General features: G+C 41.4%; 1 protein-coding gene across 4 annotated transcripts in view; it reads left to right on the plus strand.

Annotated features, from left to right (window-relative positions):
• LOC139413715 (plasma membrane calcium-transporting ATPase 1-like) overlaps positions 1–7,203 on the plus strand; it is a 186,584-nt gene extending 179,381 nt beyond the window's left edge. For 2 of the 4 annotated variants that reach the window (XM_071161407.1, XM_071161405.1), the window contains one exon: positions 2,611–7,203. In XM_071161407.1, coding sequence (XP_071017508.1) covers positions 2,611–2,847 — 237 coding nt within the window. In that variant the 3' untranslated portion in view covers positions 2,848–7,203. The remainder of the gene's footprint in view (positions 1–2,610) is intronic. The other 2 variants (XM_071161406.1, XM_071161408.1) reach the window with 2 other exon arrangements.
• Positions 7,204–13,476: the final 6,273 nt, after the last annotated feature.

Here is a 13,476-nt window from a genome sequence, read left to right on the forward strand (position 1 = left end):
CTCAGTTACTCACTCTCTCAGTTACTCACTCTCTCAGTTACTCACTCTCTCAGTTACTCACTCTCTCACTTACTCACTCTCTGTTACTCACTCTCTCAGTTACTCACTCTCTCACTTACTCACTCTCTCAGTTACTCACTCTCTCAGTTACTCACTCTCTCACTTACTCACTCTCTCACTTACTCACTCACTCTCTCACTTACTCACTCACTCTCTCACTCACTCACTCACTCTCTCACTTACTCACTCACTCTCTCACTTACTCACTCACTCTCTCACTTACTCACTCACTCTCTCACTTACTCACTCACTCTCTCACTTACTCACTCACTCTCTCACTTACTCACTCACTCTCTCACTTACTCACTCACTCTCTCACTTACTCACTCTCTCAATTACTCACTCTCTGTTACTCACTCTCTCACTTACTCAATCTCTCTTACTCACTCTCTCACTCTCTCACTCACTCACTCACTCACTCTCACTTACTCACTCACTCTCTGTTACTCACTCTCTCACTTACTCACTCTCTCACTTGCTCACTCTCTGTTACTCACTTACTCACTCTCTCACACACTCACTCTCTCACACAAACACACACTCACAAACATCTCTGAAACTGGAAACACATATCTCCCTCACTAGCTTTAAGCACCAGCTGTCAGAGCAGCTCACAGATTACTGTACCTGTACATAGCCCACCTATAATTTAGCCCAAACAACTACCTCTTTCCCTACTGTATTTATTTTATTTATTTATTTATTTTGCTCCTTTGCACCCCATTATTTTTCTTTCTCCTTTGCACATTCTTCCACTGCAAATCTACCATTCCAGTGTTTTACTTGCTATATTGTATTTACTTCACCACCATGGCCTTTTTTTACCTCCCTTATCTCACCTCATTTGCTCACTTCGTATATAGACTTGTTTATACTGTACTATTGACTGTATGTTTGTTTTACTCCATGTGTAACTCTGTGTTGTTGTATGTGTCGAACTGCTTTGCTTTATCTTGTCCAGGTCGCAGTTGTAAATGAGAACTTGTTCTTGTTCTTCACCTTTTTTAAATAAAGGTGACATAAAAATAAATAAACAAACATAGTCCCTCTGCCAGCCAGCAGTGCTAATTTTCACACCTCTGATGTATGGGTGTTTGCACAGTCATCTCTCTCTCACTCTGTGACACTGTGTTCTCCTCACAGGCCTGTTACAGAATGTCTGTCAGCTCCTCTTAACTACCCCTGCCTACCTGGCTGACACACCACACACACACTGTGTCCTACCCCTGCCTACCTGGCTGACACACCACACACACACTGTGTCCTACCCCTGCCTACCTGGCTGACACACCACACACACACTGTGTCCTACCCCTGCCTGCCTGGCTGACACACCACACACACACTGTGTCCTACCCCTGCCTGCCTGGCTGACACACCACACACACACTGCGTCCTACCCCTGCCTGCCTGGCTGACAGGCCTGGGCTGTAAATGTCCTACACATTCATCAGAGTAGCTGTGTTGGTCTAACATGATGCATCAGTCTGTAGTTTAGTAGATGGTGAGGTGGGAGGTTAGATACAGACAAGTAGTTAGAGAGAAAATAATTTCCACTCACGTTGTAGAAAGTGTTGAGTACCATCAGCTTTAGAAGTGTGTGTGGGTGTGAGTGAGTGAGCGGGTGTGTTTGTGAGTGAGAGGGTGTGTGTTTGTGAGTGAGAAAGTGTGTGTCTACTGTACATGTATGAAGTTTTATTGCAGCATCAACCGTTCATCCTTTTCCCTCTTCACCACTTTATAGTTCTTATCTGCCTTCCTCCCTCTGCCTTCCTCCCTCTGCCTTCCTCCCTCTGCCTTCCTCCCTCTCTTCTCATCCTCTGTACCTTTCCACACTCCTGCCTTTCCTACAAAATATCCCCGAACTGGACTCATCTTTGGTCGCCAACCAAACAGCCCAACAGACAACATCCAACCCTCCATCCCTATTTCATTATAGAACATTGAGATGCTGCCAGCTAGCTGTACTGTAGGCTGGTGATTAGAGTATGGTGCTGTAGTATTTAAGTAGCTGTGTGGTTTTTGTCCCGTTGCTTGCTCAATATCCGTACACCGTCATTATCATGTGTTCCCACCTCATATGTTGGTATTTATTTTCACGGTTTGTTTACATATTGTACTGTATTTTAGTGTTAATGCTTTTTTGTGTATTTGTTTTGCAGTGCTCATGTATTTTCCACTCGCCCTCATGTGTCATACTGTATGTTGTAGTTGACTGTGTGTTTTTGATTTGGGGGTTTTGTGGCTCCTGTGTGCCTTCCTTTTGCCTGCTGTTTGGTTTGATGAATCGGGCAAGTGATCAAGACTGCCATCGCAGAATACTTCACTTCTCAACTGTCACTGACCACCCTTTGTATCCCCTAGCAGATTACCCATAATCCCCTGCCTGCCTGCTTGCCTGCCTCCTGCCATCACCATGAACACAGGAAGACTGAGCCAGGACCCTCATACTAACTGCTATTTGTATTTCTCTCTCTCTCTGCACTGCCGCTCTTTCTCCATCCCTCAATCTCTCTATCCCCCCTGCCCCCACCTTTCTCTCTCTAACAGATTAAGGTGGTGAATGCGTTCCGTAGCTCTCTTTACCCGGGGCTAGAGAACCGAGAATCAAAAAATTCCATCCATAACTTCATGGCCCACCCTGAGTTTGTTCCCCTGTCTGAGGAAGAGGCGCGGATCCCTGACATCGATGAGAGCAGCAGTGATGAGGTGGCGCTCCAGCACATGCCCAGATCCTTCTCTGGGGGGGCAGAAGCTCCAGACGTCAGCCACGAGGCCTCCTGCTGATCACCTCCTCTCTTCTCCTCTCTTCCGCTGTGCTCTGTCCATCTCCCCCTGTCGGCCGGCTGGTTACCCTCCTGCACTTCCTCTCTTCCACCACCAAGAGGACAAGCGGTGCGCCCCTCATCCCACAGAGGGTACACCCAGAGCAGGCAAGGGGTCCCAGCGTCTCCCCCTCTTCACCTACCCCTCTTCACCTACTCCTCTTCCTCCGCCTCCTCTTCCCTCCACTTCCTGAACCCTACACCTACCTCTCACCTGCCCCACCCACCCACTTTGCCATTCCCATGGGCTGGCACTGACTGTGGTGTGTATGCCCTTTAATTATGTACAGCAGAGTGACATGTAGACCATCAAATCACATCGCGCCCCAAACTCATGGGTGGGAGGGGCCATATGGGGTCCACCAATCTGCTCTGTCAAAGGCTTTAGCCTGTCCTACTGTCCATCTTTGGAGTTTTAATATCTTTTCTTTTGTCCTGTAACATTTCATTGTTTTATTTTAACCTCAGATAGCCCAGAACTGAAACACAACATGTTTATCCTTTTGTACATGCTTATTACACCCTGCATACACTAACTGACACAGCACTTTTAGAGTATATCTATGTGTACATACAGTATATATGCTTTATAGGCTCTTCAACACAGCTCCAAGCTGATTTGATGATCAGATGAACATGGGCCATGTGATTTAACAGTTTTCAGCTACTAAGTTTTGCCACTCCATTTCTCAACCTGTGTTTTAACTGTACTGTGTGTATGCATTGGATCTGTTTTGAAGCATGATGTACTAATGGGTTATGCAGTTCAACCCAGGAACCCATGTCTTCATTCATTCTGATAAACTACATATATTCAAGGATGAAGGTTCAACCGTCTAAACATCTCTCACTTTAGTTTGGTTCTTCTGGGTCCATTTGACATGATTTTATTATGATTTCTCCTGTTTTTATGGAAGGAAAGTACAAAGGATGCTAGTCTATATTAACAGAAAAGTGAACTATCTTAAAACAACACATTGAAAGAAAAGCTAGCAGCAGGCTATTGCCAGAGGGAACCCCCTCTCTGTGGAGTGGGATTATAGCAAGACCATGTGGAAAAAAGGGAGGGGCATCTCCCTCATCTGATGATCTCATCCAATCAGGGTTCTGGTTTTCCCTAGCCCGTTGAGAGGAAGTTGACAGCAATATGGAGGAAGAATAAGAACGTCCGTGTCTCCCTCTCTCGTATGCATAACGTATTTGATTCATGTTTCAGCCGTGTTAAATATAATGGGAATTTAGAGATGGTTTTGGGAGTCATTATTTGCCGGGGTTAGGACCTACCTTTTCCTGTGTATAGACAAAAATGGGAAGTTGTTATTTCTTTAGTCTGTCACTCCTTTTTTCCACACATAAAAAAACTAAACATGAATACATTCTGATCTGTACCTTACCAAGGCAAATGTACAACTCTTTTTTCACTGTTGACGAAAGGGTGTTGGGCTTGTTCCTGTTAGCTAAAGCTTGACTGTGTGTGTCGTTATCGAGTGTCACTGTGTCTGCTTCAGAGTGACAAAGGACTATCGATCTCTCCCACAATGCCTCTGGGAGGTGCAACCATTAGAGGCTGGCCTGCTAGCATAGGGACACAACACATCTCCACATGTCCTCTAGGGTCAACTCACCTACCAACCAACCCACCAACCACAGATAATGGTCTAACAAGAAGAGGAATACTCTAACAAGAATAAACCGATACAACCAGAGATGTTGATACATGAGAGCTCCTGTATTCAGTGGTGCATGTCGTTGTTTTAAATGATGGTACAGAGAGTTTAAACTTGGCTCCCACTCCGACCACCAACTCTGTGACAGAGAGTGTGACGCCCTCAACAGGATATGTGCTATCGATGTACTACTGCCATATTTTCAACCTTATTTTCATATCTAGGTTACTTACTTCGATAGAACCCTCTGATGATACACCTTTTCTACTTACTCAGAGCCATATTTTATAGGTTGTTGTTGTTTTGTACCCCATCGTTATTGAGGTTTCATTTCTATTCCACTCTGACCCCAAAACTGATGGATGCAAAACAACGTGTCACTGCCGATATATGTGTCATGGTCTACAACGATGTTTACAGAACATAGTCTGCCTGCTGCCGTAAGCCTGCTGCCGTAAGCCTGCTGCCGTAAGCCTGCTCGCGCTGCGCCTCCCTCTTCTGGCTGGTCTCCTTGCTTAGTACATCATTATTGGGAAGCTTTCTTGCATGATTTTCATATAAACTAAATGTTTTGTTCATTTTTTACAATTCTTCTGTATTTTTATATTTAGTATTTTTTAATATTTTGGAATATATATGTATAGGCTGAAGTGTTTTGGTGACAGTACAGTCCATGAATGAGATGAATCAACAGCAGAATATGTTTCTATATACAGTATATTTATGCCACATTTGTAAACCATGATTGGTTGGCCGATGCTAGGGCTAAGGAAGCTAAAATAAACTGTTTACTCACTGTAGGCCATGCGATTGGACATACTCTTTCAGCAATCTAGCCTTACCACCTCTTTCCCTTCACTATATACAGTCTTAAAGAGACAGTAGCTTAAATTCTGCTATTTCTCTCAGTAACTTAAATCAAATGAGGTCCCAATGAAAGCGAGTCAAATAGAACATGGTAGTAAACCGAACATTGAAGTAATGTAACATTAATGGAGTATATATGATTTTTAATCTCTATATACATATATTTATTACATGGGGTCTGTTCTTTCAGACTAATATGACTGCGAGTTTCATTTATTTTTTGAGAGGATCGGTGCACTTAGACAACTGGGTAGTGACTTTAGTTGACTTGTCGATAAGAGGGCATGAATTTCGATTTCATCCAAATCAATCGTTAACCTTTTTTATTCTACTCTTAGGAAACTGTTTAGAGTAGAACTGTTTTTGCTTTTGCTGTGGTGTCCGTTACATGCTGACCAAACCGGCTCTACACGTGCGTCATCGTGCACATATTGATTTTGTCTATCCCTACCAGACACGTTCATGACACGTAGGTTAAAATTCCAAAACCAACTTTTAATTAATATATTAATTTGGAGACAGGTCGAAACACACATGAAACATTTGCTGTTGCTAGCTAATTTGTCTGGGAGATAAACATTGGGTTGCCATTTAGTTTTTAGTTTTTTTGATCTCTCCTTGTTCATCTTTCTTATGTGGATTTTATATGGCTGTGTGGACCTTGTTCATCTTTCAATCACTCACGTGGGTATATGCTTGTAAAAACCAATGAGTAGATGGTAAGGCGGGACTTACAGCGCATTAAGCGTCTAAAATAGAACCAAGTTCTATTTTAGTGCCTGGCCATGCAGACGCCCGTTGATGCGCATGAGCAGTTTGGATTAAATGATTGAATAACATGTATGTGGACATTTATTTTCCAACACACAAGCGGACAGTTTGGTCAGTATGTTAGACAGAGACTCATTTTCGGGACACATTTTGGGGACTCGTTTTCAATGGTAAATCTTTATTTTCTTCTGAGATAATCTATTTGGAAGACTGCACTTCTACATTGAATATACTGTGTAAATATTGCCATGGGATGATTTTGAACTTTGAACTCTAGGTAATGAAAAGGGGGCAGTCAGTCAGTGATCACCCAGCATAGCTTTAAGAATGTTCAGCCAAAGTCTTGTTTTGTACAATCGCTGTTTTTTTATACTTTCTTTTTGTTTTTGACCAGATTGTTTTAAACTATTATTGTCAGGTGAATGTATTTCCATACTTTCCATCTCCCCAACATAGCAAATGTTGTTGCATGTAAATGTGGACAGAGAATGCAAAGAACTTGAAGCGTCGCTAAGATTGTCCTTCTTCTATTGCCATGGTTGTGCTGTTGTTGATCTCTTATTGAACTGGTTCCATTCCGTAGGTGAACAGATACTCCATCCGCTAGAAACACCCAGATCTTTTGTTTGTTTGCTGTTTTGTTATTAACCCTGGCACAACTGTACTACAGAAGCAGACCAACAGGTCTCTATGTCTGAGGTGGATGGCAAACTAAAGAACAGCCAGACAGTCCTGGCAAAGTTTGGTTTCTCTGTTGGACAAGCCCATTGCTGCTTCTGACCAATCTGTAAGACCTTTCCTCTTATTGCACATGTTTCAATTATGACTCATGTATGACAAAATGAAACATGCTAAGGCATTGGGCAATAACTGTTGACTGTAAAGGACTGCATTGCTTCTCTAAAGCGTTGTCTTTCTTAGATAGCTTTCTTTTCATTGGGTTTGGGGGATTTCTTCTGGGGCAGCTTCTCCGCAAGTTGTAAATAAAAAAAGGTTTGAAAACTGGAATATCACATTTGAAAGTCATAACCCCCTTTATTTTACATAGGCCGATGTTTACCCGAACCAGTTCTTGTGTTTTAATACATTTTCAATTGCATCTAATTGCGAAAAGACAGAAAAATAACTTTCTGTAATTGATATGATACACAGTAATAGACACTGGTGTTATTTTTGTATAAACATAATATCATCTGTGTGGCATGCATGATGTATAAACAACTTGGTGGTTTAAAGCAATATGTCCAACCTGGTAGGATTGGTACTTTCGTGTTCTGTGTAGCCTAAACCACGCTGTACTAGAGAGAAAAAAATTACCATTTGTAAAAAAGCTAGCTGTTCAATGTTCTGCATGTTTAAGTATGGAATGAGACATCCCAAATGTTTACCTGCTTCCAAAACAAAACTCCCACATTTTGACTGAGTTGCTGTCCCAGTGAAACACACTGAGAGGATGCTGCCTTGAAAATATAGGATGGAATGGAGGAGAGATGGGATGGGGTGGAGGAGGGATGGGGTGGGGTGGGTGGATGAATGGGGTGGATGGATGTGTGAATGGGACTCCAATTCAATTTCACAAAGAACAGTTCAATGAAGTGCTTTCTCTGTAGGTACTGTAACATGTCCCTGTTGAGTACTTCATCACTAGTGTGGAACGATTACTACCTGGATATTAACTAAGGTACATGTTGACTGTGTCATTGTTCATTCATAAGGGACTAACAGCAACCACGCAGTCTACCATCTGACTTTACCCATCTCACCATAGCAGACGGATGTGAAAACCAGCTCAACAAAAGCTTCATACATCAACTATATAACACCATAGTAACACAGTAAATTTATATATTTTTTAAAACAAACACACTTTGTAATTTAACCACGAATATTGTTTATTTTTAATTTTTGCTATTTAGAAAGAACAATCCTTATCACTAGCCCCATGCTGAATCTCTTTCAGCACTGACTGAGAAGTAATGATGATGCCATGCTGTTCATTGTTTATTCCATCATCCAGCCAAAGCCATGGGGAATCACTCTTTAACAAGGTAGGCATTCTTTATTCAGCTCATCATTTTACATGTATCACATCAATCGATTTCCTCATTACTCTCCCTCTCTCATTCCGTCTCCCTCCATCCAAGGACTGAGCTCGTCTGCTGCTGTGCCAAACTGCAGTCAACCTCTCTTCTAGCAGCAGCATCTCAGATGTGTGAGAATCTTAACTGGTTTATTCAACAGTTCTATCCATTATGGTAGTTCCTTCTAATTGATGCTTTAAGGCTCTGTTTTTCCCACTCTTTCGATCTCACTAGTTGCATTCTATCGAGGGCTGGATAAGGCTATGCTCTGTCAGTGAGACCTGTGTGTACAGTATGTCTCTGTGGGTCTTGTTGCCACATGCAGATTCCCAATGTCTAAAGTCCTACATCTGCCCAGACTCGCTTCGATTAACAAGGCTCATCTGTGTGTGGTCACCAAGTGCTATGGGGGAGAGTAGAGAAATGTTTCACAGGCCGCATGTCTCTTGTCTAGTTAAAAACACATTGGCAACTTGCTCTTCTATCAGAGAACGATTCCATATCAGTAACACAGAACGGCATTCTGCTGTTGTCAACAGCAGTCTAGCTTGTCTCGTCTCCTTTATGGGTTGCTGCTGATCTAGAGGAGGATATAAAAGAGAGTTTCCCCTCTCTTTACATCACCAGTTACTGTGACTCTATTTACATCACAGGTGTGCCTCAGCTTAAGCACTTGGTTGGTGTCTTTCTTCATAGCTATGTTGTTGAAACCAGGAAGTTCTGTTTTTATTTTTTATTTAACCCTTATTTTATCAGGTGACTGAAATCACATTCTCATTTACAGCAACAACCTGGGGAATAGTTACAGGGGATGAATGAGCCAATTGGAAGCTGGGGATGATTAGGTGACTGATGGTTTGAGGGCCAGATTGGGAATATAGCCAGGACACCGGGGTTAACACCCCTACTCTTATGATAAGTGCCATGGGATTTTCAGTGACCACAGAGAATCAGGACCCCGTTTAACATCCCATCCGAAAGACTGCCCTGCACAGGGCAATTTATTTTAGACCAGAGGAAAGAGTGCCTCCTACTGGCCCTCCAAAAGCATCTGGTCTCCCATTCAGGGACCGACCAGGACAAACCCTGCTTAGATTCAGAAGTAAGCCAGCAAGAGAGGTATGAGGGCAGCTGTTTGGTTTATCTGAGCATGTTGGAGTGACCGTAGGTCATTCTGGAGATCCATCGCTCATTCTGGTTGGCTTGTTGTGAACATAATTGTAGAAACTTTTCAAAGAGCACAGTCTTGTTTTGCTAAATTGAGCTGTGTTAACACTGACAGCTTTTTACATTTTTTTGCTAATTTCTCTCGAGGTGAGATGTTGTTTCATCGCCCTGACCTGCAACGATGTTAATGCAACCATGACTAATTCTGACAGGCACTCAAAATGGTTTGGTGTTACATGTGAAATGTAGTTTTGGTTTCATGGTCGTGTCCCCACAGAGCTGAGGTACTGAAACGGGCAAGCCTGTTGATTTGATTGACGCAAGAGAAACAACAGCAAAATCAGGGGAGGAATTCAATTGGCTGAAATTGTTAAGTGTGTGTGTGTGTGGTGTGTGTGTGCGCATAATAGTAAATGTGCAAATGTGAGGGTTTGTATTGAGGCTCATTCTCTGTGGGTACAGTAACTGTCTGTTTTATTCTAGAAGGGCCTTTGAGCAGTGTCTCCTCAGTTTGTGTCTCACCTGACAGACACACAACACACACATTCATGCCCTGTCCTTTCCTCCTCTCCTCTTTAGTAAATAAGATTCATTATCATGCCAAAATGTCAGACCTGTTTGCTTCAAACTATGCAACAGAATTCTGCTATTAGAATATGGTTGATTTATTTCCTCAATTCTCCTCAACACACTCTCTCTCTCCGTCTCTCGATCACTCTCTCTTTCTCTGTCTGTGTGTGCTTGTCTATGTCTCAATGGATCCAGTTGTTTCCCATATTTGAGTTCTTTCTACTAACAGAAACAGAAGTGTATAATGTATGTATGTATGTGTGTACACGATGTGCAAGCACCCTAAATTGTTCTTTACTCTGTTGTAATAATGATCATGTTGAATGCCTTGGTCTTTATGTCCTGTAGTTTGAATTTAACAGAACAAAAAATGATAATCAAGCAAGAAAGTTGTTATAAATATATATATATAAATATATACAAATCTATATACATAAAATAAAGCCATTGGGATTTGAAATACATTTGTTTCAGGGTGATTCTTTGTGTGATGGTTCGTTGTAATACATTTGTTTCAGGGTGATTCTTTGTGTGATGGTTTGTTGTAATACATTTGTTTCAGGGTGATGGTTCGTTGTAATACATTTGTTTCAGGGTGATGGTTCGTTGTAATACATTTGTTTCAGGGTGATTCTTTGTGTGATGGTTCATTGTAATACATTTGTTTCAGGGTGATTCTTTGTGTGATGGTTCGTTGTAATACATTTGTTTCAGGGTGATTCTTTGTGTGATGGTTCGTTGTAATACATTTGTTTCAGGGTGATTCGTTGTGTGATGGTTCGTTGTAATACATTTGTTTCAGGGTGATTCTTTGTGTGATGGTTCGTTGTAATACATTTGTTTCAGGTTGATTCTTTGTGTGATGGTTCATTGTAATACATTTGTTTCAGGGTGATGGTTCGTTGTAATACATTTGTTTCAGGGTGATTCTTTGTGTGATGGTTCGTTGTAATACATTTGTTTCAGGGTGATTCTTTGTGTGATGGTTCGTTGTAATACATTTGTTTCAGGGTGATTCTTTGTGTGATGGTTCGTTGTAATACATTTGTTTCAGGGTGATGGTTCGTTGTAATACATTTGTTTCAGGGTGATTCTTTGTGTGATGGTTCGTTGTAATACATTTGTTTCAGGGTGATTCGTTGTGTGATGGTTCGTTGTAATACATTTGTTTCAGGGTGATTTGTTGTGTGATGGTTCGTTGTAATACATTTGTTTCAGGGTGATTCTTTGTGTGATGGTTCATTGTAATACATTTGTTTCAGGGTGATGGTTCGTTGTAATACATTTGTTTCAGGGTGATTCTTTGTGTGATGGTTCATTGTAATACATTTGTTTCAGGGTGATGGTTCGTTGTAATACATTTGTTTCAGGGTGATGGTTCGTTGTAATACATTTGTTTCAGGGTGATTCTTTGTGTGATGGTTTGTTGTAATACATTTGTTTCAGGGTGATTCTTTGTGTGATGGTTCATTGTAATACATTTGTTTCAGGGTGATTCGTTGTGTGATGGTTCGTTGTAATACATTTGTTTCAGGGTGATTTGTTGTGTGATGGTTCGTTGTAATACATTTGTTTCAGGGTGATTCTTTGTGTGATGGTTCATTGTAATACATTTGTTTCAGGGTGATGGTTCGTTGTAATACATTTGTTTCAGGGTGATTCTTTGTGTGATGGTTCATTGTAATACATTTGTTTCAGGGTGATGGTTCGTTGTAATACATTTGTTTCAGGGTGATGGTTCGTTGTAATACATTTGTTTCAGGGTGATTCTTTGTGTGATGGTTCGTTGTAATACATTTGTTTCAGGGTGATGGTTCGTTGTAATACATTTGTTTCAGGGTGATTCTTTGTGTGATGGTTTGTTGTAATACATTTGTTTCAGGGTGATTCTTTGTGTGATGGTTCATTGTAATACATTTGTTTCAGGGTGATGGTTCGTTGTAATACATTTGTTTCAGGGTGATGGTTCGTTGTAATACATTTGTTTCAGGGTGATGGTTCGTTGTAATACATTTGTTTCAGGGTGATTCTTTGTGTGATGGTTTGTTGTAATACATTTGTTTCAGGGTGATTCTTTGTGTGATGGTTCGTTGTAATACATTTGTTTCAGGGTGATTCGTTGTGTGATGGTTCATTGTAATACATTTGTTTCAGGGTGATTCTTTGTGTGATGGTTCGTTGTAATACATTTTTTTCTGGGTGATTCTTTGTGTGATGGTTTGTTGTAATACATTTGTTTCAGGGTGATTCTTTGTGTGATGGTTCGTTGTAATACATTTGTTTCAGGGTGATTCTTTGTGTGATGTTCGTTGTAATACATTGGTTTCAGGGTGATTCTTTGTGTGATGGTTTGTTGTCTTGTGATTCAAGTCGACTGATCCTGTGTTCAACCACTATTCCACTGAACATATATTTTTTATAAAGTCTATGATACAGTATCACATGATCCTTCCTCTGCAAGTCATTCAGATGACCTTTTAGGTCTTCTGATTTTGGAAGAGGTCTATGAACCCAATTTTCCAAGAATAGAGATGCCTCTCAAGAGTGTAAGAAAGATACATTTATTTATCCTCCTTGTCTATTCTTTTCATGTTCATCAACCTCTTTTCATTTTGGATCTCTCTCATTGTCGGAAATATAATTTATTTCTATGTCAAGGTCAGAAAGGCTTTCATTATGATTTAATAAGTGGTCCAACAGCACTTTAATGTGGCTAACATTAACAATGTCATTGTGTTGGAACTTTTCATGCCAACATGGTGACCATTGAAATTCTAAGCATCAACCTAAGTTTGCTGAATTCTGTCTATGTAGCGTTACTTTGCAGATACCGCTGCACTGTAGTCATGTACTGAAGGAGATTACAACTAGTCTTTATCTAGTTGGTTGCTGGTCAGAGGTCTTCAACAATGAGAGAATCCAGCACTATAAATGCATTCTGTAACTGCCAATTCTTTCTCTCTCTCTCTTATTCTGCATCTTTCTATCGCTCTCACTCTCTCACTTGCTCTTATTCTCTCACTTGCTCTTATTCTTTCACTTGCTCTTATTCTCTCACTTGCTCATATTCTCTCACTTGCTCTTATTCCATCTGTCTATATCCCTTTCTCTCTTTTTCTGTATCTCTGTCCACCCCTGCTATACACCCACAGACCTTTAACAGCAGGCTGCATTTCTCACCTAGGGAAACCTGGCCCGGAAAGTGTTGTCAAGACGACTGCATTTCCAACGGCAACTCTCTTAGTGTCATGGTAACGGGAGACTTTACTGTGGGAGGTTCATTAGGAGGAGGGGGTTCGTGTCAGGCCTGAAGAACAGAACAGCTCTGAGGCCACCCGCTCTGAGGCCACCCGCTCTGAGGCCACCCGATCTGAGGCCACCCAATCTGAGGCCACCCGCTCTGAGGCCACCCGCTCTAAGACCAAGGCATCTTAACTAGAGGAGAGATGGGTATGCTAATAGAGGAGT

Source organism: Oncorhynchus clarkii, chromosome 7 (assembly GCF_045791955.1).
Source record: "Oncorhynchus clarkii lewisi isolate Uvic-CL-2024 chromosome 7, UVic_Ocla_1.0, whole genome shotgun sequence".
Taxonomy (NCBI): domain Eukaryota; kingdom Metazoa; phylum Chordata; class Actinopteri; order Salmoniformes; family Salmonidae; genus Oncorhynchus; species Oncorhynchus clarkii.